Source organism: Barbus barbus (assembly GCF_936440315.1).
Source record: "Barbus barbus genome assembly, chromosome: 2".
In the NCBI taxonomy this organism is placed as follows: Eukaryota; Metazoa; Chordata; class Actinopteri; order Cypriniformes; family Cyprinidae; genus Barbus; species Barbus barbus.
Window position 1 is genome coordinate 35974635 of NC_136730.1, and position 27834 is coordinate 36002468.

Here is a 27834-nt window from a genome sequence, read left to right on the forward strand (position 1 = left end):
TGCAGTTTCTTTCAGGTTTGAAGACCCCTAGCAATCAGGAGGCGTGGCCCTCTCTAGATTTAAAGAGTTTACTAAGATGGTTTCACATGTTGTCGACAGGGTAAAGCTGGACTGGCCAGATGCAAGAAAGCAGTCCAAACTGAATAAGCGCTTTATGGATGGTTATACTTTGTGTCCATTGTAAAGACTGCTTCCGTTCTTTCCAGATTTCCATAATGAGTGATCGAGATCTTGTAATTAGAGATTCTTAGTTTGTGTCTCTAATCCGAACTAAGTGGTCCTTCTTCTGACTTCACCACCATCGTAGATTTAGTGGAGCAGGGCTATACGCAATGTCAGCAGAAATGCCATCATTGCCCTCTTAATAAACGTTGCAGCCTGCCTTACACCCCATCATGGAACTACACTCTTCAGAAGTGCATTTTTATTTTTACTTTGAATGCTTACGCGGAAACATATATTATGGCAAAGATTCGGCAAGGAGGTTGGTTTATCACAATAGATTTTATTTTGATTTACTTAGATCATGTTGGGGGCAAAGTTTGCCAATATTGAGTGATTGCTTTTGGCCTAGTCTTAGCACCTCATGCATTTACAAAGTGCACAGATGCTGCCCTGGCTCAATTTCAACTTCAGGGCATCCATGAGCTGAATCTTGAAGATGATTCTAGAGCATAGAGTTTGCCTTCACTTTTATTAAATTCTATCATTTAAATACTGTATATGGTATAGGGTTTCCATTGTGTCAGCTACTGACAGCTTTCATAGGTCGAGTGAACATATGAAAGGAATATGTAAACCTGTATGTATCAGTTATGTATGTAACCCTGGTTCCCTGAATAGAGAACAAGACTCTGCATAGCCTGTAGCATATGTATTCACTTCTGTTTACTTAATGCATTAAAGTCTGAGTGATTCTTTGGGCATGTCCTTATGAAGCTCTGGTGACACAGGGGTGCTTCAGACATTCCCTGGGGGTCAGCTCCTGATACTGTCCTCTTTATTGTGGGAACCAGGATTACATGCCTAACCAAGACCGAGATGCTTTATTTCTAGTTTGTCATTTCTCCAGAAAACTCTATCGCTTTCCTAAAAATATATGTGTGCATGCAGCATGACCATTTCATCACATTTGTTTTGGTGTTTAATTCAATCTACCATGGATTCATTTTCCTTTAATTGTCATAATTTAAAATTCAAAATCAATCTAATCTCTTGGAATGTCAAAGGTGAACTGTTTGTGTATAATGTTTAATTCTTGCATAATGTTTAATTCACTGTTATAACAAGAAAATGGCGAGAACTGACTTTTCTGTTTTTGTCACAACATGGAGATACAGTTTTTCTGCCTGTGTGGTTTGTTGGGGATGGGCTTTTGTGGGGTGTTTCCCTGCTTCTCTTTCTCTTCCCTTGTGCCCTGTAAGACTGCTGTCAATCTTGTTCCCTTCATCTGTAATTGACAGTCTCTCATCCCATGTCCTCCAATCTGATATTCCCATCTAACTTTTCCTGTTTTCAAAACCTCCCTTTCCCTTCTAGCAACACTTTTAAGTAAAACTATCATGATTTTAATTATATATATATATATATATATACATACAGGTCCTTTTCAAAAAATTAGCATATTGTGATAAAGTTCATTATTTTCTGTAATGTACTGATAAACATTAGACTTTCATATATTTTAGATTCATTACAACACAACTAAAGTAGTTCAAGCCTTTTATTGTTTTAATATTGATGATTTTGGCATACAGCTCATGAAAACCCAAAATTCCTATCTCAAAAAATTAGCATATTTCATCCGACCAATAAAAGAAAAGTGTTTTTAATACAAAAAAAGTCAACCTTCAAATAATTATGTTCAGTTATGGACTCAATACTTGGTCGGGAATCCTTTTGCAGAAATGACTGCTTCAATGCGGCGTGGCATGGAGGCAATCAGCCTGTGGCACTGCTGAGGTGTTATGGAGGCCCAGGATGCTTCGATAGCGGCCTTAAGCTCATCCAGAGTGTTGGGTCTTGCGTCTCTCAACTTTCTCTTCACAATATCCCACAGATTCTCTATGGGGTTCAGGTCAGGAGAGTTGGCAGGCCAATTGAGCACAGTAATACCATGGTCAGTAAACCATTTACCAGTGGTTTTGGCACTGTGAGCAGGTGCCAGGTCGTGCTGAAAAATGAAATCTTCATCTCCATAAAGCTTTTCAGCAGATGGAAGCATGAAGTGCTCCAAAATCTCCTGATAGCTAGCTGCATTGACCCTGCCCTTGATAAAACACAGTGGACCAACACCAGCAGCTGACATGGCACCCCAGACCATCACTGACTGTGGGTACTTGACACTGGACTTCAGGCATTTTGGCATTTCCCTCTCCCCAGTCTTCCTCCAGACTCTGGCACCTTGATTTCCGAATGACATGCAAAATTTGCTTTCATCCGAAAAAAGTACTTTGGACCACTGAGCAACAGTCCAGTGCTGCTTCTCTGTTCAAAAGTGGCTTGACCTGGGGAATGCGGCACCTGTAGCCCATTTTCTGCACACGCCTGTACATGGTGGCTCTGGATGTTTCTACTCCAGACTCAGTCCACTGCTTCCGCAGGTCCCCCAAGGTCTGGAATCGGTCCTTCTCCACAATCTTCCTCAGGGTCCGGTCACCTCTTCTCGTTGTGCTGCGTTTTCTGCCACACTTTTTCCTTCCCACAGACTTCCCACTGAGGTGCCTTGATACAGCAATCTGGGAACAGCCTATTCGTTCAGAAATTTCTTTCTGTGTCTTACCCTCTTGCTTGAGGGTGTCAATGATGGCCTTCTGGACAGCAGTCAGGTCGGCAGTCTTACCCATGATTGCGGTTTTGAGTAATGAACCAGGCTGGGAGTTTTTAAAAGCCTCAGGAATCTTTTGCAGGTGTTTAGAGTTAATTAGTTGATTCAGATGATTAGGTTAATAGCTCGTTTAGAGAACCTTTTCATGATATGCTAATTTTTTGAGATAGGAATTTTGGGTTTTCATGAGCTGTATGCCAAAATCATCAATATTAAAACAATAAAAGGCTTGAACTACTTCAGTTGTGTTGTAATGAATCTAAAATATATGAAAGTCTAATGTTTATCAGTACATTACAGAAAATAATGAACTTTATCACAATATGCTAATTTTTTGAAAAGGACCTGTATATATATATATATATATATATATATATATATATATATATATGTAATATTAAATGTTTCCCCACATTAATAATTTACTATTTCATTCAGTTATGCATTTAATTCCTTATATTGTGACAACTCAGTTTAGGAAATAAGATTTTTATAAATAAATTTTTGCCAATATATTTTGTTGCAGTGGGTATTGGTGCACAGAGTATTCTTTTCCTCATTAAACACCCCTAAATGAATGAATAGTACCTTTGAAAAATGTTTAAATTAATGTTCAATACTCCAGTCATGCCTAAGTCAAGTCACCTTATTTTTAGCACTTTATATAATACAGATTGTTTAAAAACTAAACTTAGTAATGCAATAGCGTCATTATTCAGGACACTTCAGTTCAATAACTGCTAATTGATGAGCCATTATGTTATGATCACCCTCAGCCTAGAGCAATAAGCATAGCTGCCAACCGAATGGTGCTGCAGGTGCAGTTCACACAGCAGTATATATACCACCCGAGGACCAGCTTTCAGCCAGTAAAGTGTTTGGTTTTAGAATGAAAAAACTACTGATTTATCGGATTTTAACAAAGAACAGATTGTGATGGCCTCGGAATTTCGATCTCGGAAACAAAGTGTTAATATATGTTAATATATAATAATAATGTATTAAAAGTAGTGCACGGATGGCCAAACGACAAACCGTCACCTAGCCGTGTCTCATCCACAACTGAGGAGGAGGCTGTCACGTATTTTTCACAACGACAAGACCACTGTGTGACAAATCACCAGGAGCTACTACAGTGGTGATCAGGGCAATGTATTAAAGCACACAGTTAATTGCAGCCTTCTGCGTATGGGCCTGCATAGCCAATGACCCAGCCGGGTCCCCATGCTAAATGCATACCATCACCAACAACGCATAAGATGGGCTCAAGATCATCGAGCATCGAGATTGGACCATGGATGATTGAAAAAAAGTGGCCTGGTCTGACGAATCAAGATTCCTGGTGCATCATGTCGATGGCTGAGCGTGGATATGGCAATAACCAACAGCAGATATGGCACCTGGATGCACTGTTGGGCAGACACAGGCCTGTGGGCACAATCACTGACACCTGTCAGGTAACATTATTGCAGACCAATGCACCCATTTATGGCAACTGTGTTCCTTGCCGGTAATGGCCATAACCAACAGGATAATGCACCATGCTGCACTGCCAGAATCATCTACAAGTAATTTGAGGAACATGATGCTGAATTGTTGTGAATGCCTTGGCCTCCAAATTCACCTGACATGAACCCAATCGAAAAGCGGGTTAATGCTACATCACCACCACCCTGCCATGTACATGAACTGAAGGACCTGTTGTTGAAATTTTGGTTCCATGTACACCAGAAGACCTTTCACCACCTCGATGAATAGATGCCTCGCCGCCTGACCTTGACATACACTATATACAGTATATATATATATATATATATATATATATGTATATATATATACTAGCTTGAGCTGGTCTCCTATTGAGATACAAGGCATATTTGGCACTTTGACATGATATCAAGACTTCTACTAAATTAATTAAATAAGTGATCAGAGCATATTTACAATGTAATCAGCATTTGCATGATGCAGTAAACACTACTTTTCAATATAAATCCAAGACTACCATATCAACCAATATAATATAAACAAATTAGGCTACTATGTGCACCTTTAAATACAGTAAACAAAATAACAGACGTACTGGTCGCAAAACACTATACAAAACTTCTCTGATCAGGCATATTCTTCCACTGACCAAGCTATTGTGTCCACAGGGGGAGAAGGGAAAGAAGGGCAAAAAGGGGCCTAAGGGGGAGAAAGGAGAACAGGGTGCCCCTGGATTAGATGCACCCTGCCCACTGGTATGTCCCAGCTGAGAGCTGGAAAACGGAAGAAAGTGGAGCTTTAAGAGAAGAGTAGTCCCGTGGTTAAAATAGTAACCCACATTATCCTTGATATCTGAAATATCTGCATTGTTTTTCTAAAAAAACATTCATTTAAAACTGGAGCCTACTGGAAAAAAATACTGGAATTCCTAAATCTAGCAAACCAAGCCTGGTGCTTTCTAGGACAAAAGCCAGGACAAATTGGTCTACAAGTGCATAAGTTAAAACACTGGTCATATCAAGAAATGGTGGTTTGCTAAAAATCCACTGGACCGCTCCTCTCTGCCCTGTGCCGTGCTCTCTCGTCTGGAGGCCGGAAGGGCGCCTGCAGCCTCTATCCTAGTAACACTCCCAGTTCCATTTCTATAACACAGGGTTTCCGGGGCTTTAAGGGTGAAAAGGGCGAGCCAGGTCAGCCTGGCCTGGATGGGCTGGATGCCCCGTGCCAATTGGTACAGTATCCTCTTTTCCTACCTCTCCTGTGCATGCTGCCAGCTTTGCGCCCACATCGCTGAACACCTCTCATGCTTTCTTATGGTGAAAAAGCTTTAATTTAAACCTCCATGCATGACTTATAAATAGTGGAGTAGAGCTTAATGTAGGGTATCCCATTGCCTTTTCACATTTAACACATGTACTGCATGTACTGTCTGCTTTCTATTGGTAAAGTCAAAAGGCATTTTAACATTAAGTTTTCCAACTGTATCTTAGCATCAATAGCAGTCATTTATTCCCTTATAGTTTCATACACCCTTTTGTTTGCAATATATACTATCCATTTAGTTGTGCATCCTGTGGCCACTTAAAACTGCATTAACTGCTCACTAGCACCTCTATCAGCATTTTAGTGATTTTCTCACCTTCTGGAATAGCATTTAATGTTATTCTAGTTGTCCTAAGTGAAAAAAAATTAAATACTTTCTGCTTATTGAATAGTATTTCCCAAGATGAAATAACCAGTACTAATTAACCTTGGATCCCTTAAATAATCCATCTTGTGTCAAACCACTCCTGAGACATTATTTAGTGCAGTGTCAGCATGAGTCGCTCTTCCCCAGCCTTTGACCCTCTCCTGTTACCTCTCATATATCTGTTCCAATTGGGCACTCAATCCTATGAAAGAGAAGAAATTAAGTCTTCAAGCAATATCCTGAATCACCATGTTTAAAGACTTCAGTTAACTATACATTTGACTGTGTCATTTTGCATATATGAATTAACGTTTGTTATTAAGCTAGAGCATTAGGGCATGTTTTAAAGTATATATGCAATATAAAAGTCCTACTTAATTTTAGTAAAATTGTGAATGATAATTTGCATGAATCTTTAAGGTTACGTTTTTCTTGTGCTTTTTACAACATTTGATCAAAGACTAAGTGTTTGTAGTGTGTCCAATTATTTTTGAATCAGCGAACATGCTTCTCATTACCATGTCTGGTTTGTTTCAACATAAATTAATCTATTAAACCTTTTTGTTTCTTTTTTTTTATTGTTGTAATAGCATTGTCTCTGCGTGCACCTTTGACTGGCACCATCACAGTCTCACAATTATATTAATTATTTTTAGCACATCATTATGGTTAGCCACTTTGGGGTTTCAGCATGGTTAAACAATACCTCAAAAGCCTTGTTAACTTTCAACTATTGATATATAAATGTAATATTTATATACTAATAATATATTATTAATATTTAATATTTATTTTTTCTCCACTATAGGGTCCAGATGGATTGCCAATGCCTGGATGTTGGCAGAAGGTAAGTTTAAGAAGATCCTCAAAAATCCTATAGATATTTTTTAAAGTGTGATTACATGTTCGCTATCAATTCCACAGCTTTGTCGACAACATTAATTTTTGTATTCATATATACAGTGGTGGCCAAAATTATTAGAACACATGACAGATCTGAAAATATTGACCTTTTTTTGCCTCCAAAACATTATTTAATTTCATAATGTTCATGAAGCATTCAGATGTTTGTTCTGAGCACAACAAATATCAGGTGAAGTGAGTCGTACTGTTTTTATTCACTTTTAACTTTAATATTTGGTATGTCCACCTTTTGCAGCAATTACAGCATATCTCTCTGGCATAGTGTCAATATACTTCCTGAGAACTTCAACAATAATGTTATTTTATGCCTTCTGCAACTCAAGCCAAAGGCTTTCCTTTGAATGTACAATAGATCTGTCCAGCTTATTTTCCAACTCGCCACAAATTTGCTCAATGGGGTTGAGGTCCAGACTTTGAGGGGGCCAGTTCATCATTTTAAATGCTCCAGCAGATTCCTTCCATCGCAGGTAGTTCCGGCAATAATAGAAGAATATTTAGGGTCATTGTCCTCTTGGAAAATAAATCCAGGCCCAATAAGATGACTCACAGATGGTACTCTGTGCCTCACCAAAATGTTGTGGTACACTTTCTTAATTTTCATTGTCACCTGTTCCTGAGGCTGAAATGGCACCCCACACCATAATACTACACCCTCTGTTTAACTGTTGACAAGAGAAACAAATCTCTCCCCTTCCCTCGTCGAACATACACCCTTCGCTTGTTGCCAAACTGTTCAAACTTGGACTCATCCGTCCACAACACTTTATACTAAACGTCCTTTAAGGTGAGCAAATTTTAGGCGTTTCACTCTATTTTTCTCTTTCAGTAATGGTTTCTTTGCTGCTATTCTGCCAACGAGCCCTTCTTCTCTCAGTTTTCAATGCACAGTTCTTGAAAACACTTTTGCACCATTAGTCATTGTGGTGTTGATCTTGTCATGCAGTTCTCATGAGGTCTTTCTTTGGTCCTTAAGACTGAGAATTTTTAGATGCTTCACTTGGCTGTGTGAAAATTTCTTTTTTTCTACCTCTCACCTTCCGGTTCTAGTGTGAATTGACATCATGGCAGTCTAAAGTGTACTTTTGGACTGCATCTCACATCCTTGGCTATGCGGCGGTAACTCCAGCCAGCATCAAAAAGGGCCTTTATATGAACCTGTTGCTTACTCGTTAGCTCCTTCTTCACCTTAGCCATGTTCAAAGATAAACATTTGCTTCAAGACTACCCTTACCAAAAAGTAGTATACTTAAAGTTTATTTTATTAAGTACACTTAAGTAAAGTTCAAGTATATTTTAAGTATACTTTATGTAGTAAGTATACAAATATCAGTGTACTAGTAGTATACTTGTAAGTGTACTATTTCAATACTCCTTGGGACTAATTGGCCCACTTTCTAGTATATAAAAGTATACTTTTAAGTATATAAAAGTAGTAAACTTTGAGTACACAACTAATTTACATCAATCTTTTTATCTTATACTGCAACTATACTAAAAGTGAACTTATAGGTATACTGATAGTTTACTAATTAAATACTTGTAGTAGCATTTTTAGTACACTTTGAAGTATAGAATGCAAGTATACTTGTAAGTTTTCTTTAAGTGAACTTTACATCATATTTTAAGTATACTACTATGTCCCTATTTAGGTGTTAATTTGTATAAATTGTGTTATATGAATATCTGAACATACAAAACATTCAAAGAAAGAACAGGGTATCTGCTTGTAAACAAAAACATTTTATTCTAACTTCATGCATTCGTTTTTTAAACGCTTGAATGTGGGTAAGTCTCATAAATAAAGAAAAAATTAAGAAATAAACAACATTTTGAACAAAAAGCTGAAAAAAGACTATGAATTGGATTCAGAATGATAATCAAAACGTAGATGGAGCCAATTATTACCTCGTCAATGGTGAACATTTTATTCCTTAACGTTACACAGTTTTGATGCTGTTTTATGTCAGATGATTGTTTTAGGCTGTGTCCAAATTCAGGGTCTGCATCCTTCGGAGTACTCATTTGAAGGATGTTACGTCACAGAGCCGCGACGAAGGCTGTCCAAATTCGTAGGATCCTTCAAATGCGGCCCACAAATACGTCCTCCTTTTCCCCGAATTGGAAGGATGGGTGTGGTGGATCCTTTCCCGTCCTACCTATCCCATAATTCTTTTCGGCAGAGCGTAATGGCGGACGAAGCGAGCGGTAGTGGAGTGGGAGAGGAGTTTCTCTGACAAAACAAGCTAAAGTTTATGCTTCGGCTCAATGAATTTGTAGGAGAAATTAGTAGGATACTTAAAAACAAATAAAAATAGGCTATAATGGCTTACCTGGATGTGACTGTCTTGTAGTCTGATATAAAAAACTCTCCGACAACGAGCAAAGAAAGTATTTAATTTATTTAATTGCTTTATTTCTTCCAAAAGAATTAAAATGAGGAGAATAACTCTTTGTTTGTCCATTTTCCCGCTTCTTGCTTGGCGCTGTCACGGTTGCTAGGCGACAGGATATGAGCAACGGGTAAGGGAAGGAACTGAAAGAAGGGTAGGCTGTCCAAATTCACAAACACCGACTTCCGGGTTTTGCGGACGTCGGAGGATCCCTCCTCCTTCAACCGGGTAGGAAGGATCCTAAGGAGGATGCAGACCCTGAATTTGGACACAGCCTGCGATTACATGTGGAAGTATCTGTTGTTTCTTTTTCTTCTTCACTTGTGTTTTTTGGAAATTCTGTACAGAAGATGTGCACTAGCTCCCCCTACCATATAACAATGAAATTACGGATTCTTGGAGCACAAGTTTAGCTCCAAGAATGTTTTAGACTTTTTCTAAGTATAAGTCAAGTATACGTGCATGTAATTTATTATATTTGAGAATTATTATAATCAGTGGCTTCTCCTACTTTTCTTAGTGATATTTAGTGCCAGTTTATCAGGAAGTGACGGTTTTGTTCTCTCTAACTCGTTGGATGGAAATGGTGCTTATTGGCAAATGTTTTATGCGATATTCCAATTTTGCGCATAAGTTAATTTCGCAACTTATGATGGAAACCCTGCTAGTGTCACACAATCATGTTCCTTCACAGAAGAAGCCAAATCATGGTTAAATGGTGATGCAAGAATCTTAGGACACAGCTGTGTGATTCTTTTGAATGTACAAGGCCTATCCTGCTCATTAAGTGATTGGTAGCATCAGGGTTTTGTCACTGAGGCCACACCACCAACTGGTATAAATTCAAAGCCTCTAGATGTACCCTTACGAAAAAGAAGTTTATTCAAGTGTGCTATTAGTATACTTCTTTTAGACTAAAAAATAGGAAAGTATACTTTTAGTTTGCTTTTTATGTACTTCTCAGAAATGGGCTTTATGTACTTCTCAGGAATATACTTAAAATGACATTTAATTCGAGAGAGCAGATGAAACACAATAAATGCGGTCTTGCTTTCGGAGGTGAATATCAGCTGTTTGGGAATGCAGTTGTGACAGACCGTTCTCGGTGGCAATTATGCAGAAATACTTTGATGACAGACTTTGCTCGGGCATTTCAGAATGACCATAACAAGATTTCAGATGCTGTGCAACAAAATCAGTCCGCTGGTTAGTCAGGTTATAGCGCAAAGTCACATGATGTTTTTGAACGCTCGTGCGGGATTTATTCGCTAAATGCGTTTCCATTTCCTATTCGGATTAAGCCTTTTTCACACAAGTCAAAAACCACTTAAAGCGAGCGTAAAAACTTTTGTGAATTAAGGGATTTCTTTTCGATTTTGCCGTTTCCATCACTAGTTTCTGATGCTATTTTGAAGTTTCAATACTTCAAAATGCGCATAAAAAGAGGGTGATGGAAACAGGTACTGACAGTGAAAGGGAGAGGGGAAAGGGAAGGGGAAGTGGTGTGTGGCCAAGTATGATGACCCATACTCAGAATTTGTGCTCTGCATTTAACCCATCCAAGTGTACACACAGTAGTGAACATACACCCGGAGCAGTGGGCAGCTATTGCTGCGGCGCCCAGGGAGCAGTTGGGGGTTTGGTGCCTTGCTCAAGGGTCTCACCTCAGTCGTGGTATTGAGGGTGGAGAGAGTGTTGGTTATTCACTCCCCCATCTACAATCCCTGCCAGACCTGAGACTCAAACCCACGACCTTCGGGTTACAAGTCCAACTCTCTATCCATTAGGCCACGACTGCCCCTTTTGTAAGGAAAATTAGCTAAATCTCCTTATAATGGCTGTATTCTATGGTTTATAGAGCATAATGATGACCTTGTAGTTATTTTATTTGTTTTATGGGTATTATAATTGCCAATTCATCAAAAACAACTGAAACCTTTTAAATATGCCAAGTGTTCTATTAATTTGGGCCACCACTGTAAGCAATTGAGTGGTAGCTCACATCCTTTGGCCTTTGAAACTCTTTCCCTTTTATATTAAAATGTACGTGTCTTTGTGTTTTCTTTGCAGTGATCGGTCTAACACAAAACGCATGGAGTTTGTAAATAAGGCTTCACTTTTTTTGTATATACTTTTTTTTTTTTTTTTTATTCCGGGAAAAGAACGTCATGAAGCTTTCACATAGCTGCTCTTGTCATTTCAGTGTGCTCATGGCAACATGTGTTACATTCACATCAGCACTGTGGAATTTAAAGTCTTGACCAGTAAGAGACTATTCACAAGGGCGTGTTTGCCCTGATTTGCATGGCCCAGAATGAGAGTGGATACCAAACAGACTAACAGGGTTAACCTAAAAGAAGAAGAAGGAGGCAACAGAGGGATCGGCTTTGGGTCTTAAACAAGATCTTTGTGTGTTTAGTGTGTTCACACCAATCCATACTATCAGCTTAAAAGACTAAAGACTCCATCCACACACCCTGAAACAAGCACGTACATATCACTTTGTAATGTGGTCAAAGTATATGGCTTCCGCAAATCACTAACTACCTGTCAGTCTTTGTCGATTCAAAACAAAAATATGTGTTATTCTAAAGGGGGTTAATTTTTCTCTTTTTTCACTTTGTGAAGGGTGTCACGCCTTGGCTGGTGGCTTGAGAAAGTAAGAAGTGTGATTGATTGCTGGATTTCTTTATTGCAAAAAAGGTCAGTGTGGCAACTGGCCCTCCTGCGCCTCGGTGTTGCTGTTGTTTAACTCTCACCTTGTAGTGAGAGTGACAACTAAAAGACTCAAATTATGGAAATAGCAGGACACAAGATGCACCATCTGTGTCCGCTCGAGAGTAAGCAGGCAACTGAAACTCAGAAATCTTTATTATTGGATGGTGTACGTGATGCATGGAAAGTTGCTACATTCATCCCTCCATCTGCAAACCTTTTTTTTGTTCACTCTTCAGTGGGGTTCTTTTAGTAGCAGTGAGCTACACAGTCTGATCTACTGAAAACAGCAGGATGCCATCTCTTTCATTATGACTTTTTTCTTTCTTTCTTTCTTTTTTTGATTTGCTCATTTTGTGTATTATAGCCTTTGTGCCTAATGTCATTTTTTATTCATTCCTTTGTTAGAAATAGTTGCTTCTTCTCTATGCTATGAGTTGTAAATATGACATTTTAAGTGCATTCTTTTGCAGCTATATTAAGGTTAAAAATGCTGTTTATGTATTGTTGGAGCTGAAATTTTTACATTCTTATAGACTTCCGTAGGGTGTCAGAAGAAAATTTGACAAATGGGACATACTGTGGTTTTGTGGTATTATTATTCTGAGTAACCATAACAACAGCATTCTAAAGCAATCAGTATTAATAAGCATCAAATACAGTGTTAATGTACAGTACAAGATGCAAACATACAGCAGTCATCGAGAGCCTTAATCCTAAATCAGCAGTGATTATCATCAGCCAGCACTGCTACATTCCAGAGTGGAAAATTGCATAATTTTGTCAATTTATTTTTTACAGCTTTAAAACCATTTTGACCATTATACTTTGAACTTTCTTAAGGGGCTTCAGACACAATGGATACATTAAAACATATACAGTATGATCACAGCATTGCTGATGTTATAATGTGTTTTCTGGCTGGAGGTGGCAGGATTATGGTCCTGATTTTCTCAACCTCTAATGGGCATTTAAGATCATAAGAACAATGCAGACATAGTTATACTGAAAGTAGTTTTGTATGTACTGAATTTAATAGTTATTCATAAGGAAGGGTAAGTGATTTCTTTCTTAGTGGTTTCTTTTCTTCTTTTTACCCCTACTTTATATATAGCAAAATGTTTTATTCTTAAAATAGCAAACTTGTTTATTAACAGGCATTCCTCATAATATGAAAGTGGAAAGACCTTTCTCCATGCAGATGGAGAAAGTTTGTAATTCATGCTCAGACATATGATTATGTGATGATTATAGTAGTTTCCCAACTGTATTGTAGCTGTATCTTAACTTAACTATATCTTGTTTTTTGTTTTTTTTTTCACTGAAACTGTTCATTAAATATATCACTAATCATCAGTTCAAATGACACAAATTTAGTGAAATATTGACTGGAAATTTGAAGGAGACCTTTCTCTCCATATCTTTTTTTTTTCATTAAATGTAGATTAATATGTGTATAGAGGAATATAGGTGTGCAGTTATTTAACTTTTTTATTTTTTTTTTCATTTGTTTAAAGTGCGAGTTCTATTTCTTTTTATGTATTGATGTAATGTGCACCAAGGACACAAATGAATATTAATGTCTGTTACCATTTTGTAATATGTAAGAATTACTTTTATGTTGGCACTTGGGAAACACTTGTTTTAACAGTACACAATACTGTTACAAACAAGACTGAAAACAGTAATGGCTAAACTGGATTTTTTAAAATATTTGTTTTTAAACTGATAAGTGTGGCTGTTAATGTGCATGCATACCAGTCACATCATTTCCTTTGCTTCCTTTTTAAGCCATTTGTAGGCGTTTTCATAAATATTTAATGTGTTTCCATTTAGGCTATTGTTACTAGTACTACTACAATGTCAAAACCTTTCTTTACAAGAGGTTTGGCTTGTTTGTATAGAAGGCAGGGAGGGAGATAAATTTGTCTTTCAGCTTTTTAAAATTTGTTTATCTTTAGTGCAGTTTTGAATGAAACATTTCCTTGTTTTGTTTTCATTTTCTTAGCTAAAATGTGTTTATTGCAAAACAAATCCATTATTTTCTTAATCCTTGTAATTTATGTCAATCTACAATTTTGGTGTCTATAAATGTGTGTTTATACAGTGTTTCAACTGTTTATTTGATTTACCTTGTACATAATTTGGTAGCCCACAATTATCAAATTATTACTAATCTGATTTTAGCCAAAATATTTTTTGTTACTCAATTATTCACTTTCATAATTTCTTTCATTTTCATTTTATTGTTGTTGTTTTGTCTTGGACTAGGAATTTCAATTTGTTCATTGTTGTAATGGCTCTAGACACTTAGTTTTAAACCCATGCTGTGTGATATTCTGTTGGAGCCAAATAAATTCTGTGCGTAAAAAAAACTGTGAAATTTGCTGTCTACAGCCTGTTTCCATCCAACTGGGCTGCGTTCAGCCCCGACAAAGTGGTGCAAAAAGTTTATTAAACAGAAACGGTGGTGTGTTGAACACCCTGTTCTGATGAAGCAAGTGTTGCAACTATGGAAGCTGAGAAGGCCGTTCTTTGTGTTCTTTTTGAAGAATTTTCAGAGCCTGATGAAATCGGTATACAGTAAATACGTGTTTAATACTACAAAATATGCTTGATGTTACAGTCACTGCCCTTGCCGTCCAGAATAAAAGAGAACATCCCTATATCGAGTGAAGGGATTTGTGGAAACTGTGGTTCCTAATTATTGTGATCCAACATTTGCCTCGCATTTCAGGATGAAAAGACAAACATTTGAGGTGAAGGATAATCCACTTCTTACCACCGAGACTGTGTTATGATCTATATGACCTTATTATTTTTATTGTGAGTATTAGGCTTATCATTATTGCTGATCACTGTTGTTGTGCTATGATATTGTAATATTTACCATTATATAATCAGAGGAGCATAGAAACGTTTATCAAAGTGTCACTCCTCAATACAATAGCAATATATATAAATATGTAGGCTATAGTATTTTTATGTTACATTAATCAGTGTCTAGCACACCTTCCTAAGGAAAGGATATGGACCAGAATACATTGCAATTACTACATGATGTTTAGACAGACTTAAAGAAGTTCCAGATCTATTCTTGTGCTTATTATTTCAGTTAGTTTGTCTTTAATGTAAATAAACGCGCAAACAAACTTGCTCTTGTGAATTTATTTTGATGTTAATTAGCCTACACTTGCTTACAAATTCATCGTCATCATGTTGATAGGCTATGTTACTATAAAAATTCTACGACAAACATGTCTTCTAAATATCCTCAACTGTTGCGTATACCGAGCTGCAGCGGACACATTTGTAAACGACTTGAACCCATTGTGTGAGCTGTCTCTTTAATACCGCGTGGTTTATACATGTTGCTGCTGATTGGGCTGACACATCCACCACACAAGAGAAAACGTATCTCAAACAAAGCCACTAGAAGGCAAGCCTGCAACCATTAGCCGAAAAAGTGTAACTAACGCTTCCGGTCTGGCAGTACGTGGGAAAGGAGACCAGAGGCTGTGTTTTTGAATGGATGTCAATGGAGGGGAGGCTTCACTACGCTGAATAAACATCTTTTTAGAGGAAACGGCTTATCATTCAATGAATCGACAGCCTATCTGCTAATCTTCAACATGTTTTACACTAAACGATACTTTTGGATTTAACTGTTTTTAGAGTTTACAATGAAAAAATGCTGTTTTATAAGAGAAGTCACTGACTTTTGCGACAGGTGGGATTCAGTTTACGGCACTTCCCATTCATTCCTATGGTATCCGTAAATGGCCAAAGAGTATCGCACAACTCTAACCGAAATTCAATGAGGTCAAGGCTGTAATGTGATTTGTTATTAAGGGACACGTGATCCGAATTAGCTGTTATGCTTTCTCCAATAGTAAGTAATACAGACCCTCTCTCTTTTTTTTTTCTTTTTTTTATTGAATGCATGAAATTTTTTTTAAAAATTACAATAACAATAGTCATCGTCAAATCACAACAACACTGCAGGGTCATTCGGTTTTTCAGTCCAGAGGAAGTGCAAAGTCCTTCAACAAAGCCACTGCTCTTATTGCTTTCAAGTTCGTAGAGAATTCAATAGATTTAAAATACATTTTCAATTCAAGTTTGAATCGTACAAAAAGAGGTGTGCATTTAGAAAATTTACATTTATGAATATGATAATTAGCTAACAGGAAAATAAGGTTTATGAAATAAGTATCACCTTTTTTTCACATTCATGAAAGCCAAAAATGACAATGCTATAAGTAAACTCACAATTAGGATTCACATAACATTTGATAAAGTCAAGAATGTCACACCAAAATGATGTTGTGTAAGAGCAATTCCAGAATAAATATAAAGAAGTTTCATTGTTTTCTAAACAGAAAGAACAGTTGGTATTAATATAATTCTTAGGTCTTTTAAGAGAACACTTATCCGGGTAAATTCTATGAATCAACTTAAATGCAATTTCTCTCATTTTGTTAGTAATTAAATATTTGTGAGGTAATGACCAAACTTTCTTCCAGGGAATATCACTTGCTAAATAATCCATTCCAATAAGAGATTACATAAAGCACAGAAATAGACTCCATCTGAAACTATTTTCTTATTGTTTTTTGACTTGGATGACGAAAGGCTCTGTTTTTCAACAAATGTTTTACAAAGATCCACTGAGTGACATGTGATTGGAAAAGAAAGAGCTTTAAAAAGCATGAGAACCCCATGTGGCACTGCATCAGCAACAATTACAAACTCTTTCGGACTAACAGGAATTCCATGCTTAGCTAAAAACTCAGAGTAATTACAGATTGAACCATTTTGATTGAAAAGTTGAGACACAAAAATAATACCATTTTTAAACCAATTTAAAAACAAAAAGAGGTTTGTGTTTATACAGTAGATTCTTGTTATTCCAGATTAGATACGAATGAGGTGTAAAATTGTGTTTAAAAATTAGGGACCAAGCCAACAACATTTGCCTATGAAAAAGAGATAATTTGACAGGGATTTTCACGATGTTATAGTTACAGATTAATAAGAAACTTAAACCACCTTGTTTGGAAAAAACAACATTAGGGATCAGATTCCATACAGTTTTTATCCAATTTATTTTAAAGGTGTTGTTTAAAGTGGTGAAATCAAGAAAGTTTAAACCCCCTTTCTCAATGGTGTTCATAAGTACAGCTTTTCTAATAAAATGAGTTTTATTCTTCCAAACAAAGTTGAGAAGCATTGTATCATTTTTTTTAAGAATGGCAGTGTCAGCATTCAAAGAGAGAGCAGCATATGTTAACCTTGACAAACCTCCAGCTTTGGCTAGTAAGATTCTTCCCTTCAATGAGAGATCACGTTGGAGCCACACATTCAGTTTTTTCTGAGTACTCTCAATTAATGGATTAAAATTTAAGGAGCTTCTTTCTAATTAATTTTTTTGTTGTTGTTGTTATAATAACACCTAAATAAGATACCTGATCTTTGATTTGAATAGTACACATTTCTGACAAATTAAATTCTTTGATGGACATCAAAGTTCACACTTTGAGTGGTTCAAGAACAGGCCTGATGCTTTGGAGAATTGCTGGATATACTTTAATGCTAAAGGAACTTGGTTAGCATCTTGCAAAAGGATGCAAGAGTGGTATCATCAGCCAGTTGACTGATGAGTATCTGTTTGTCAGCAATAGAGATACCATGAAGACCACTATTAGAAATATAAGAAGCGAATATCTGGGAAACTAGTAAAAATAAATAAGGGGATAATGGACACCCTTGCCTAATACCACGTGACAAGTAAAATCTAGGAAAAGTACCACATTTTAATTTAATTGTGATACTAGTTGTTATATAGAGTTCTTACCTGCTTACAAAAATAGTCACCAAAACCAAATTTTTCCACTGATTTAAATATAAATTTATGTTCAACTGAATCAAAAGCTTTATAAAAACCCAGGAAAAGAATAAAACTATTATGTTACAGCAAATCACTATTATCCAATAAGTCTAAAACGAATCTAATATTATTGATTATATGTCGGTCCCTCATAAATCCAGACCGAGTCTCATCTATAACAGTATCCAAACAATCTTTAAGTCTTTTAGCAAATATTATGTAGAAATTTTATAGTCATTGTTAAGGAGTGTGATGGGTCACCAGTTGTCTAAATTGGTAAGATCTTTCTTAGGTTTAGGAATTAAAGTTATGATACCTTGCATCAATGTAGGAGGTAAAGCCTATGTTTCGATACTTTCTCTAAAAACCTGAGTTAAAAAAGGAGTAAGTTCATCATCAAATAATTTGTACAGCTCAGCTGTAAGTTCATCATACCCTGGGGACTTATTGTTTTTCAAACTCTTAATTGCTCTTTGTACTTCCTCAGAAGTAACAATGCTATCACAAAAAAAAATCTATCACTTTCAGATATAACCTTAAGATAATTAAGTAGTTAACTAGTCTAGAAATGAGGACGTTGTCTGCTCTGAATACCTTGAACTATAAAGATTCTTATAAAAATTGGCACTGTAGTTTGCTATTTCTTTTGGATCTTTAATAATATTGGAATCAACACAAAGTTGTTCAATTGTTGAGAGGGTAAAATGACACTTTTCTAGCTTAAAAAAAAATATGCGGAATTGAGTTCTCCCTCTTTGAGCCATTTTTTCCTGGATCTTATATAAGCACCCCTAGCTATAACAGAACTGTTTGTTTAGTTTCCTTTTTGTCCTTATTTGGTTCTTCCTGTTTTAGTTCTGACCTAGTTCTGTTAATTAGTTATATGCATCACCTGTGTTTGATTCAATTATCTTGTTTTCTCATTTGTTCCAGCCCCTTTATAAATCCTCAGTTCTGCCTTTGTGTTTGTCTGATCTTAAGTTAACATAGTGTCCTAAGTGTGTTGAAGCTATTCATTAAAGATTCCTACTTTTGTTTGTACTTTCGTCGAGCGCCTTTTTGCCACAACCACCGGACCGTTACAGAAGATCAGACCGACACAGAAGATGGGCGAGCTCGCGCAGTTTTTTGATTTGGCTTACGCCAACCGGGACCCAGCAAGTTTTGTGTTGGCTTTTGCGCCTCTCGCCCTCGCCAGCTCTCTTGATGGGGGAACGTTACGCCGTTCACGGCGATGATGGTCCCGACCAGCCCACCTGAGTTCCCGCTGGTCCCGACCAGCCCACCTGAGTTCCCGCTGGTCCCGACCAGGGTTATTATAGTTTTGCATTTTTCATTAGTTTTTCATTAGTTTCGTTTTGACTTTTTGTTTTCAAATTCAGTTTAGTTTTAATTAGTTTTTAAAGTGAGTTTGCTAGTTTAGTTTAGTTTTTATTTTTTGAAAATGCTTAGTTTTAGTTTAGTTTTTATTAGTTTTAGTGTTAGTTTGTCTTTTTTTGTAATTTGGGTTATTTGTCAGGGGCAAGATTCAAAAAGGTCAGAAAAAGTATTGTGTAATAATAACTCAACAAAACCATCATACAATTTTAGAAAATATTTATTCAACAATAACACCAGTACATAAAATGTACATATGGGCACAAATATGTAGGCTATGTAAACCGTCTCCGCAGTAAGTGCAAAATGTGTAAGTGACGTACGTGTGCCAAGAAAAAAACAAAATAGCCAACAGACTAAAGAAGACATACATGAACCACATGTATTCAACCCATTTTTGAGCCACACAAGACATTTCTGTCAAGATTGTCAGGGAGCTCAATCTGAGAAAAGAACATAACTAATAAAAATAAAAAATAAACTTGTGTCCCGACAAGTTCCAACATGGTAAACAAAATAATGTAAGTCCCTTGCATTAATGAATCAGCTGTTTAAAATACAGCTTTTCATTTTTTTTTTGTGTGGGTGTGTGCCGTGGGTGTGTGCGTGAGTGAGTGTGCATGGGTGAGTGAGCGTGTGTGAGTGTTTGTACGTGCGATCGCGATTGAGCAAGAGTGTGTGTGTGCGAGTGAGCAAGAGTGTGTGTGTGTGTGTGTGTGTGTGTGTTGCTTGAGTGTGTGTGTGTGCGAGAGTGTGTGAGCATGTGTAAGAATACCTCTTAAATCCACACGCCGTACCAAAAATCTACACATGTTCTAGAATTCACACCCTACAAATACCACAGCTGTACAATTTTCACACCCTATACTAAATTTACCCTATAGCCTACAGTCAATAGCCTACTCATCTGGATTGAAGCAGCAAACATTCAGTGTAAAAGTAAAAAAATTACATAACATTATATTTGAATCACAGCTTATATAGTGTTTTGACATCGACAACCACAACCAAAAAGTGCATTTTACCTCAAACTTGCGACTAGTTAACTTTCTAAAGAAGGCATAATCGCTTCTCTGGTCAACATTAACACACTGACAAAATTATATTATATATTATATTAATGTTTGATTGAAGGTGTTCAAGAGATGGAGATACCAACCTTTCGCGAACTTTCAACGTCGAAGGAAGTCGTTCTCATGGAGACGCGGTGTGCACGGAGGGGAGGGGCTGTGTGTGTGTGTGTGTGTGTGTGTGTGCGCGCGCGCGCATGTGAGAAACACATGAGTGACAGAGAGGCGGAGGGAGAGCAGGGAAAGGAAATGCAGCTGAAAGAATACGCTGCATGTTCTAAATAGCGTTAAAAAATTAAAGACCTTGACAAAGACGAAAACTAAGGACATTTACTCTATAATTTTATTTTAGTTAGTTTTGCCAAACACACATTACAGTTTTAGTTAGTTATCGTTTTTTTGTAATGCCTCGTTTTTATTTTTATTTCAGTTAACGACAATGTTTTTTCCCACCTAGTTTTCGTTTTTTCGTTCGTTTTCGTTAACGATTATAACCTTGGTCCCGACCAGCCCACCTGAGTTCCCGCTGGTCCCGACCAGCCCACCTGAGTTCCCGCTGGTCCCGTCCAGCCCACCTGAGTTCCCGCTGGTCCCGTCCAGCCCACCTGAGTTCCCGCTGGTCCCGTCCAGCCCACCTGAGTTCCCGCGGGTCCCGTCCAGCCCCGCGCCTTCCGTGCGCCCTCTAAAGTCCGCGCTGCAAGCGCGCCCTCTAAAGTCCGCGCTGCAAGCGCGCCCTCTAATGTCCGCGCTGCAAGCGCGCCCTCCTGCATCTACGCTGGTCCCGTCCAGCTCTCCTTCGTCTCCGCTGGTTCCGTCCAGCTCCGCGCCTCCAGAGCGCCCCCAAGCCCCAAGTGCCCGCTCCTCCAGAGCGCCCCCAAGTGCCCGCTCCTCCAGAGCGCCCCCAAGTGCCCGCTCCTCCAGAGCGCCCCCAAGTGCCCGCTCCTCCAGAGCGCCCCCAAGAGTCCGCTCCTCCAGAGTGCCCCCAAGCGTCCGCTCCTCCAGACCGCCCCCAAGCGTCCGCTCCTCCAGACCGCCCCCAAGCGCCCGCTCCTCCAGAGCGCCCTCCAGCGCCCGCTCCTCCAATGTGGGCCCCAGAGGGGAACTTTCCCAAAGAAATTTGGGGAGGGGGGCATATAGCCGCAGTTTGTGTGGCCAGGCCAAAGGCCAAGGCCACAAAGGACCCAGATCCATCATGGCCTCCCGAGGACCCCGATCCGCCAAGGCCGCCCGAGGACCCCGATCCGCCATGGTCTCCCGAGGACCCCGACACGCCATGGCCGCCCGAGGACCCCGATCCGCCGAGGCCGCCCGAGGACCCCGATCCGCCAAGGCCGCCCGAGGACCCAGATCCGCCATGGTCGCCCGAGGACCCTGATCCGCCATGGTCGTCCGAGGACCCTTCCAAGGCCCCTGATCCGCCATGGACTCCCGAGTCTCCAGATCCGCCATGGTCTCCCGAATCTCCAGTCCTGCCATGGCCTCCTAAGGCTCCGGATCCACCATGGACTCCCGAGTCTCCAGATCCGCCATGGCCTCCCGAATCTCCAGTCCTGACATGGTCTCCCAAGGCTCCTGATCCGTCCTGGAGGCTTCCCTGTCCTATCCTGGTCCTGCTCCAGCCTCCAGGACGCCCGCCCCCCCTCCCCGATGTTACTGTTACAGTGCGGGACGCACCTTCCGGGAGGGGGGCGATATCTGTAACAGAACTGTTTGTTTGGTTTCCTTTTTGCCCTTATTTGGTTCTTCCTGCTTTAGTTCTGACCTAGTTCTGTTAATTAGTTATATGCATCACCTGTGTTTGATTCAATTATCTTGTTTTCTCGTTTGTTCCAGCCCCTTTATAAGTCCTCAGTTCTGCCTTTTGTGTTTGTCTGATCTTAAGTTAACATAGTGTCCTAAGTGTGTTGAAGCTATTCATTAAAAGATTCCTACTTTTGTTTATACTTTCGTCGAGCACCTTTTTGCCACAACCACCGGACCGTTACACTAGCCTTTGATAAGTACAATTTATCCAATTTCATTTGCAAATCTGCAATTTCTAGAGACATGCAATCAAAATTATTAGACTGAGATAACTTCCTGATTAGGTTGTCTTCAAGAACCCTTCTTTTTTTGGCTAAAAGTGTTCCAACTTTTCTTAAATAAACACCTGTCTCAAACTTAAAAAGCTCCCAATTGGTACCAAAAGAATTGTGACTGTTTTCCAATAGCTAACAATTAATTCTTTAATTTTTGCATCTGGTAATTCTAACAGTGAACTGTTAAGTTTCCACAAAGAAGCTCTGCATTGGCCTGTTACATAATCTGCCATTAAAGGGGTATTAATAAAGATAGTTGTGTGGTTGGTCAACGGGGTACATTGAATGCTGACATTCAGATCAAAATTTGACACATTTTGATATGAGCCAATAATCAATACGAGATTGTCTTGAACCACTTTTATTGGCCCAAGTAAACTCTAAATTATTAGGGAATCTCTCTTTCCAAATGTCAACCAATTCAAACTTGTTTATTAGGTCTAATAGTGCAGGACTAGAACAAGCGGTCCTTTTTGGAGGATATCTGTCCAAAGAATTATTAAATGACACATTTAAATCTCCTCCTAGAATGAAAAATGCATTTATTAGACCAATATGTAAGCTTCTCATTTAATTTGTTAAAAAAGAATTCATTATCCAAAGAATTATTGTACCCATATATGTTTCCGAGAATTACAGTTTGTTGGTTAAGTGAAATTACTAATAAATGAAAATGCTAAGCTATCTGATTCTGACCCTAATATATCCCCACCAAATTTGTTTCTCAAAATGCTTACACCAGCTGAGTGTTCGGTGCCATGTGAACTCCAAATATCGTTACCCCACTGAGATTTCCATCATTTGTAATCATCAATAGTCGAATGACATTCCTGAAGAAAACAGAAATCTGATTTGTGTTTTTTAGCAAACAAAAAAAGAGCTTTTCGTTTGACACTATCCCTGAGGCCCCTGCCATTAAAGGATATTAAAGACAATGACATGAACCACGAACAATATAGAAAAGAAACAAGAAAAGAAAAGAAACAAGAAAAGAAATGAACAAAGTTTGAGTGAACCAAAAGAGTACACTCGTTCAATCACTATCCTCCGAAAAGAGCAACAGCAGCTCAACCGGGAATAAGGTGCTCAGGTTTAAGTTCCGAGAATAACAAAGACTACGCTTAAACTTCAGCTTTTGAATAAAGATATAAGAGCCCAAAGTAAAAGTAAATAATTAACAATAAATAAATAAAAAAAATATATAAAATTATATATATAAAATTATATATATATGTATATATATATATATATATATATATATATATATATAAGTATAAAAATAAATAAAATAAAAATAGATAAATAAATAGATGAAAAAACATCTCATTACAAAAAAAATAAAAAAATAAAATTCTTACACTTATCAAGCTAATCACTGAAGAAACAGTTGCTTGTTGAATAAGCATTGCCAACATGTTAAGTGTTGGCTACATCTTTAGCAGTCCCTCTTTCACCCTCAATCACAGCAAATGGACCGTGAAAGCCAGCTCTCTTTCCTTCCCGTCTCGCCTTCTCTACCGTCGGCCACAGGAGAGATCTTGCATCCTTGTTTTTCTGCAAAAGATCCTCGAAGATCTTGATCTTCTTTTCCCTGAGAAGGACGGACGTTTTGGCATCTCTCCAAACTTTGTCCCGCTGGGACCACGACGAAAATAAGACAATTATGCGACGAGAGGATCTTTCCGCAGCAGAACGAGGTCCCATCCTGTGAGCGATGGCAACTCCACGGGGTAGATCTGCAGCGATGCTCGGGGAAACCTGGCTGAAGAGGTCGATGATCATCTGCTTTACGTTCTCTCCTGCTTTCTCTGGAAAACCAGCGACGCGAAGATCCCATCTTCTCTTGTACGCATCCAGATCATTATACTTATCACGAAGTGCGACGTTGTCTTTCTCCAATCTTACGATTCTCTTTTCCAGTTCCTCAGTTTTTTCATTCAAATGCTTCACCTGTTCACCATGGAATTCGAGGGAGCTGATTATCTGTTTAATAGAGTTTGAGTTTTCAAGTTCCGTTTTTTCAAGTCCTTGAATTCGGCGCAAAGTTTCTTCGTGCATGGCCTCCATTCTCTGCATGAATCTCATTAGCATGGCATCACTCACTGAAGGACTGTCAGAGCTCGGTTTACTTTTTTCACAGGGTTCGGTTCAGGTGTATCGGGTAAAAGCGTGAACTCAGCCTGTCCAACAACTGCATCCAATTCAGCGTTTAGAGTTCTCCTTGCATAGCTGTGCATAGCAAGGACAGTTTCTTCTTTTTCCTCCATATTCACAAGACAACACAACAATTTATAGCAAAAGCACGTGGGTTAATATTAGCGACTAGCTGGCAAAAGCGTCTTCAGTAAAGCTCAAACAGCAAAAAAAATGCAACAGAAAAAAATATAATTAAAGGAGGCTACTTAACTCATAATATAAACTGTATCTTCCAGTTAGTTCTGAACATGAACTAACTTAACAAACTAACTGTTTGTTAAACAACCCGGCATCTGAGCAAAGTTTTTAAGAGCTCCAGCAAACCTGTCTTGCTACGACAGCATCTTGGCCACCCCCCCATACAGACCCTCTCATCTCCCTATCAAGAATAAGAATGTGACATAACGCCGCATTGAGTTATGGGAAACTGCTTTGTTTATTCGCCATACGTTACAGTTTAAGGATTATATTAACCATAAGAGAGCTCAAGCAATGGTGAGGAGGGCAATAAGAACAGCAAAAAGAACATACTGGAGAGAATTCTGTAATAGAATAGGGGAAGAAATTGATATACATGATTTATGGGCTATGATCGGGAAGATGGGAGGCATACAGAGAATCTATAATATTCCGGTTTTAGTAAATAATGATAAAATTGCAGTTTCTGATAAAGATAAAGCCGAGATGGTAGCGGAAGCATTTGTAATGGTACACAGTAGTATGAATATTTCGGATAGTATGAGGAAGCATAGGGAAGAGAAAGTGAGAGAAAATATTCACATATTTGAAAAAAAGATCGAGACTGCTAGTACATTTAAGACTTCACATGAATGTATGAATTGAAGAGAGCTATTGCAGGGGTAAAGCAGACGTCCCCAGGTAAAGATGAAATTTGTTATGAGATGATTAAACATTTATCAGATGAAACTTTAGGTATGGTTTTAAATCTTTTTAACAAGATTTGGAAAACCGGGATCATGCCAGTGGATTGGAAGCAAGGAGTAATTGTGCCGATTGCAAAATCAGGAAAAGATCATTCAAAGGCTAATAATTATAGACCTATAGCTTTGACATCCAACCTATACAAGCTCATGGAACGGATGGTCATGAATAGATTAATATTTGTGATTGAGAGTAGGAATATTTTCTCAGCATATCAAAGTGGGTTTCGTAATGGGGCGTAGTAGTCTCAGCCTCAGACGTCACGCCCACGGAACATTGGCTAAACGTCAGATGCATATGGCACACTTTTCTGGAAACACTTCAGGAATGTCGAAATCGTCACCTGACTGGTTGAATTAAACCGGATTTCCGGGAGACACGAGTGTCGCGTTTATTTTCGGTCCGCCGGGAAACAAAGATGCCGTGGCACCAAACCCCCTCACGAAAGAAGAAAACCATCGTGTTTACAAATGTGACGACGAACGCTTATCAGGTCAACTAAACGCTGGATTTTCAAAAGTATGTGAAATATTTAAAGTTTGTGGCATAAAAACTTTAAAATACATCCAAGAGTTTCACACACCGTTTTTTTATTGTGATGACATTTCCACGCCCCAAAACGTGACGCTGAACGAAACGAACTGTGATTGGCTGTTTGACATGTCGGTCAAATGGCCTCATGGGCGGGCCTTGGCCAATGAAAGCTACCATACATTCCAGACCTTCAGCCTTCAGTCTGAGGTCTGGCTACGCGAGACTAGGGGCATAGTACTATGTATTCTATAGTTTATCTGGAAGATGAAATAAGAAAGGCTCAAATTAAGAAGGAGGTGTTAGTGGGAGTATTTTTTGATGTAGAAAAAGCTTATGATATATTGTGGAAAGAGGGGTTATTAATGAAATTAGAAAGTTTGGGAATTAATGGAAGAATGTACAATTGGATTTTAAATTTTTTGTTTGGAAGAACAATTCAAGTTAGAGTGGGGTTGAAGTATTCTCCAATATATTCGATCGAGAATGGAACCCCGCAAGGAAGTGTAAGCAGCCCTATTCTTTTTAACCTGATGATAAATTATATATTTTTTTCAGTATAGAGAGTAGCGTAGGTAGATCACTATATCCAGACGATGGAGCACTATGGAAAAGGGGTCGGAATATTTCATTTGTGGAAAGCAAAGTGCAAAATGCGGTGAATGAGGTAGAGAGATGGGCTAAGATATGGGGATTTTGTTTTTCTGTGGCAAAAACTCAAGTAATTTGTTTTTCGAATAAGAATAATAATACGATATTAAACATTAAGATGTATGGTCATTAGTTAGAGCAAGTGAAGGTCGTCAGATTCCTGGGTATGTGGATGGATTCAAAATAAAATTTTGGAATACATATACAGAAATTAATTGAAAGGTGTAAAAGAGGAATTAATGTATTAAGGTTTTTATCAGGTGCTGTTTGGGGAGCAAATTCACAATCATTGAAAAGAATATATGGTGCAGTAATAAGATCAAATATAGATTATGGTAGTATAGTATATTGTTCGGCGATCAAAACTCTGCTTAAAAAAGTTGAAGTAGTACAATAACAGGCTCTGCGTATATGTAGTGGAGCTTTTAGAACCTCTCCAGTGAATGCGTTACAGGTACAGATGGGAGAAATGCCCCTAGGACTCCGTAGGTTTACAGTTGAGGATGAAATATTGGGCAGGTGTAAAGAGTATCATCCAATTAAAAATATTTTGAAAAACTGTTGGGAATATGAATATAAAGATTTAGAGAGCTTTGGTTGTACAGTAAAGAAGTGGCAGATAGATTAGGCCTGAATAAATATGAAAATACGTCTTCTGCCATTCCAGTGGTTCCACCGTGGATGTTCCCAATGCCTTTGATTGACTTCAAATACAAAAAGAAATAAATGAAAAGGAGAAGATCATTCCTATAAATATAGTAGTTCAACGGTATATAAATCAAGCATATTATTCTCAGTTACAGATATCTACAGATGGTTCGAAGGACCCTGAATCGGGAAGGACAGCAGCAGCAGTATATATTCCTGCATTTAAAATAATTCCCTACATGTCTGTGTTTACTACAGAATTAATAACAATTATATTAGCATTACAATGGATTGAAGAAATACAACCAAATAATATTGTAATTTGTACAGATTCAATGTCTGTACTAACAAGTCTAGTGAGTGGAAAATATGCAGCACGCCAAGATTTAATATATGAAGTATTACAGTACTTGTATA

The 27834-nt window shown here is 38.2% G+C and overlaps 1 protein-coding gene across 1 annotated transcript in view; it reads left to right on the plus strand.

The window, feature by feature from the left end:
- col25a1 (collagen type XXV alpha 1 chain) overlaps nucleotides 1–11974 on the plus strand; it is a gene marked incomplete at its 3' end in the record, with an annotated part of 457976 nt that extends 446002 nt beyond the window's left edge. The window contains exons 34-37 of the mRNA XM_079435639.1: nucleotides 4984–5070; nucleotides 5469–5546; nucleotides 6814–6852; nucleotides 11948–11974. Of these exons, the coding sequence (XP_079291765.1) occupies nucleotides 4984–5070; nucleotides 5469–5546; nucleotides 6814–6852; nucleotides 11948–11974 (231 nt within the window). The remainder of the gene's footprint in view (nucleotides 1–4983; nucleotides 5071–5468; nucleotides 5547–6813; nucleotides 6853–11947) is intronic.
- Between the last annotated feature and the right edge of the window lie 15860 nt (nucleotides 11975–27834).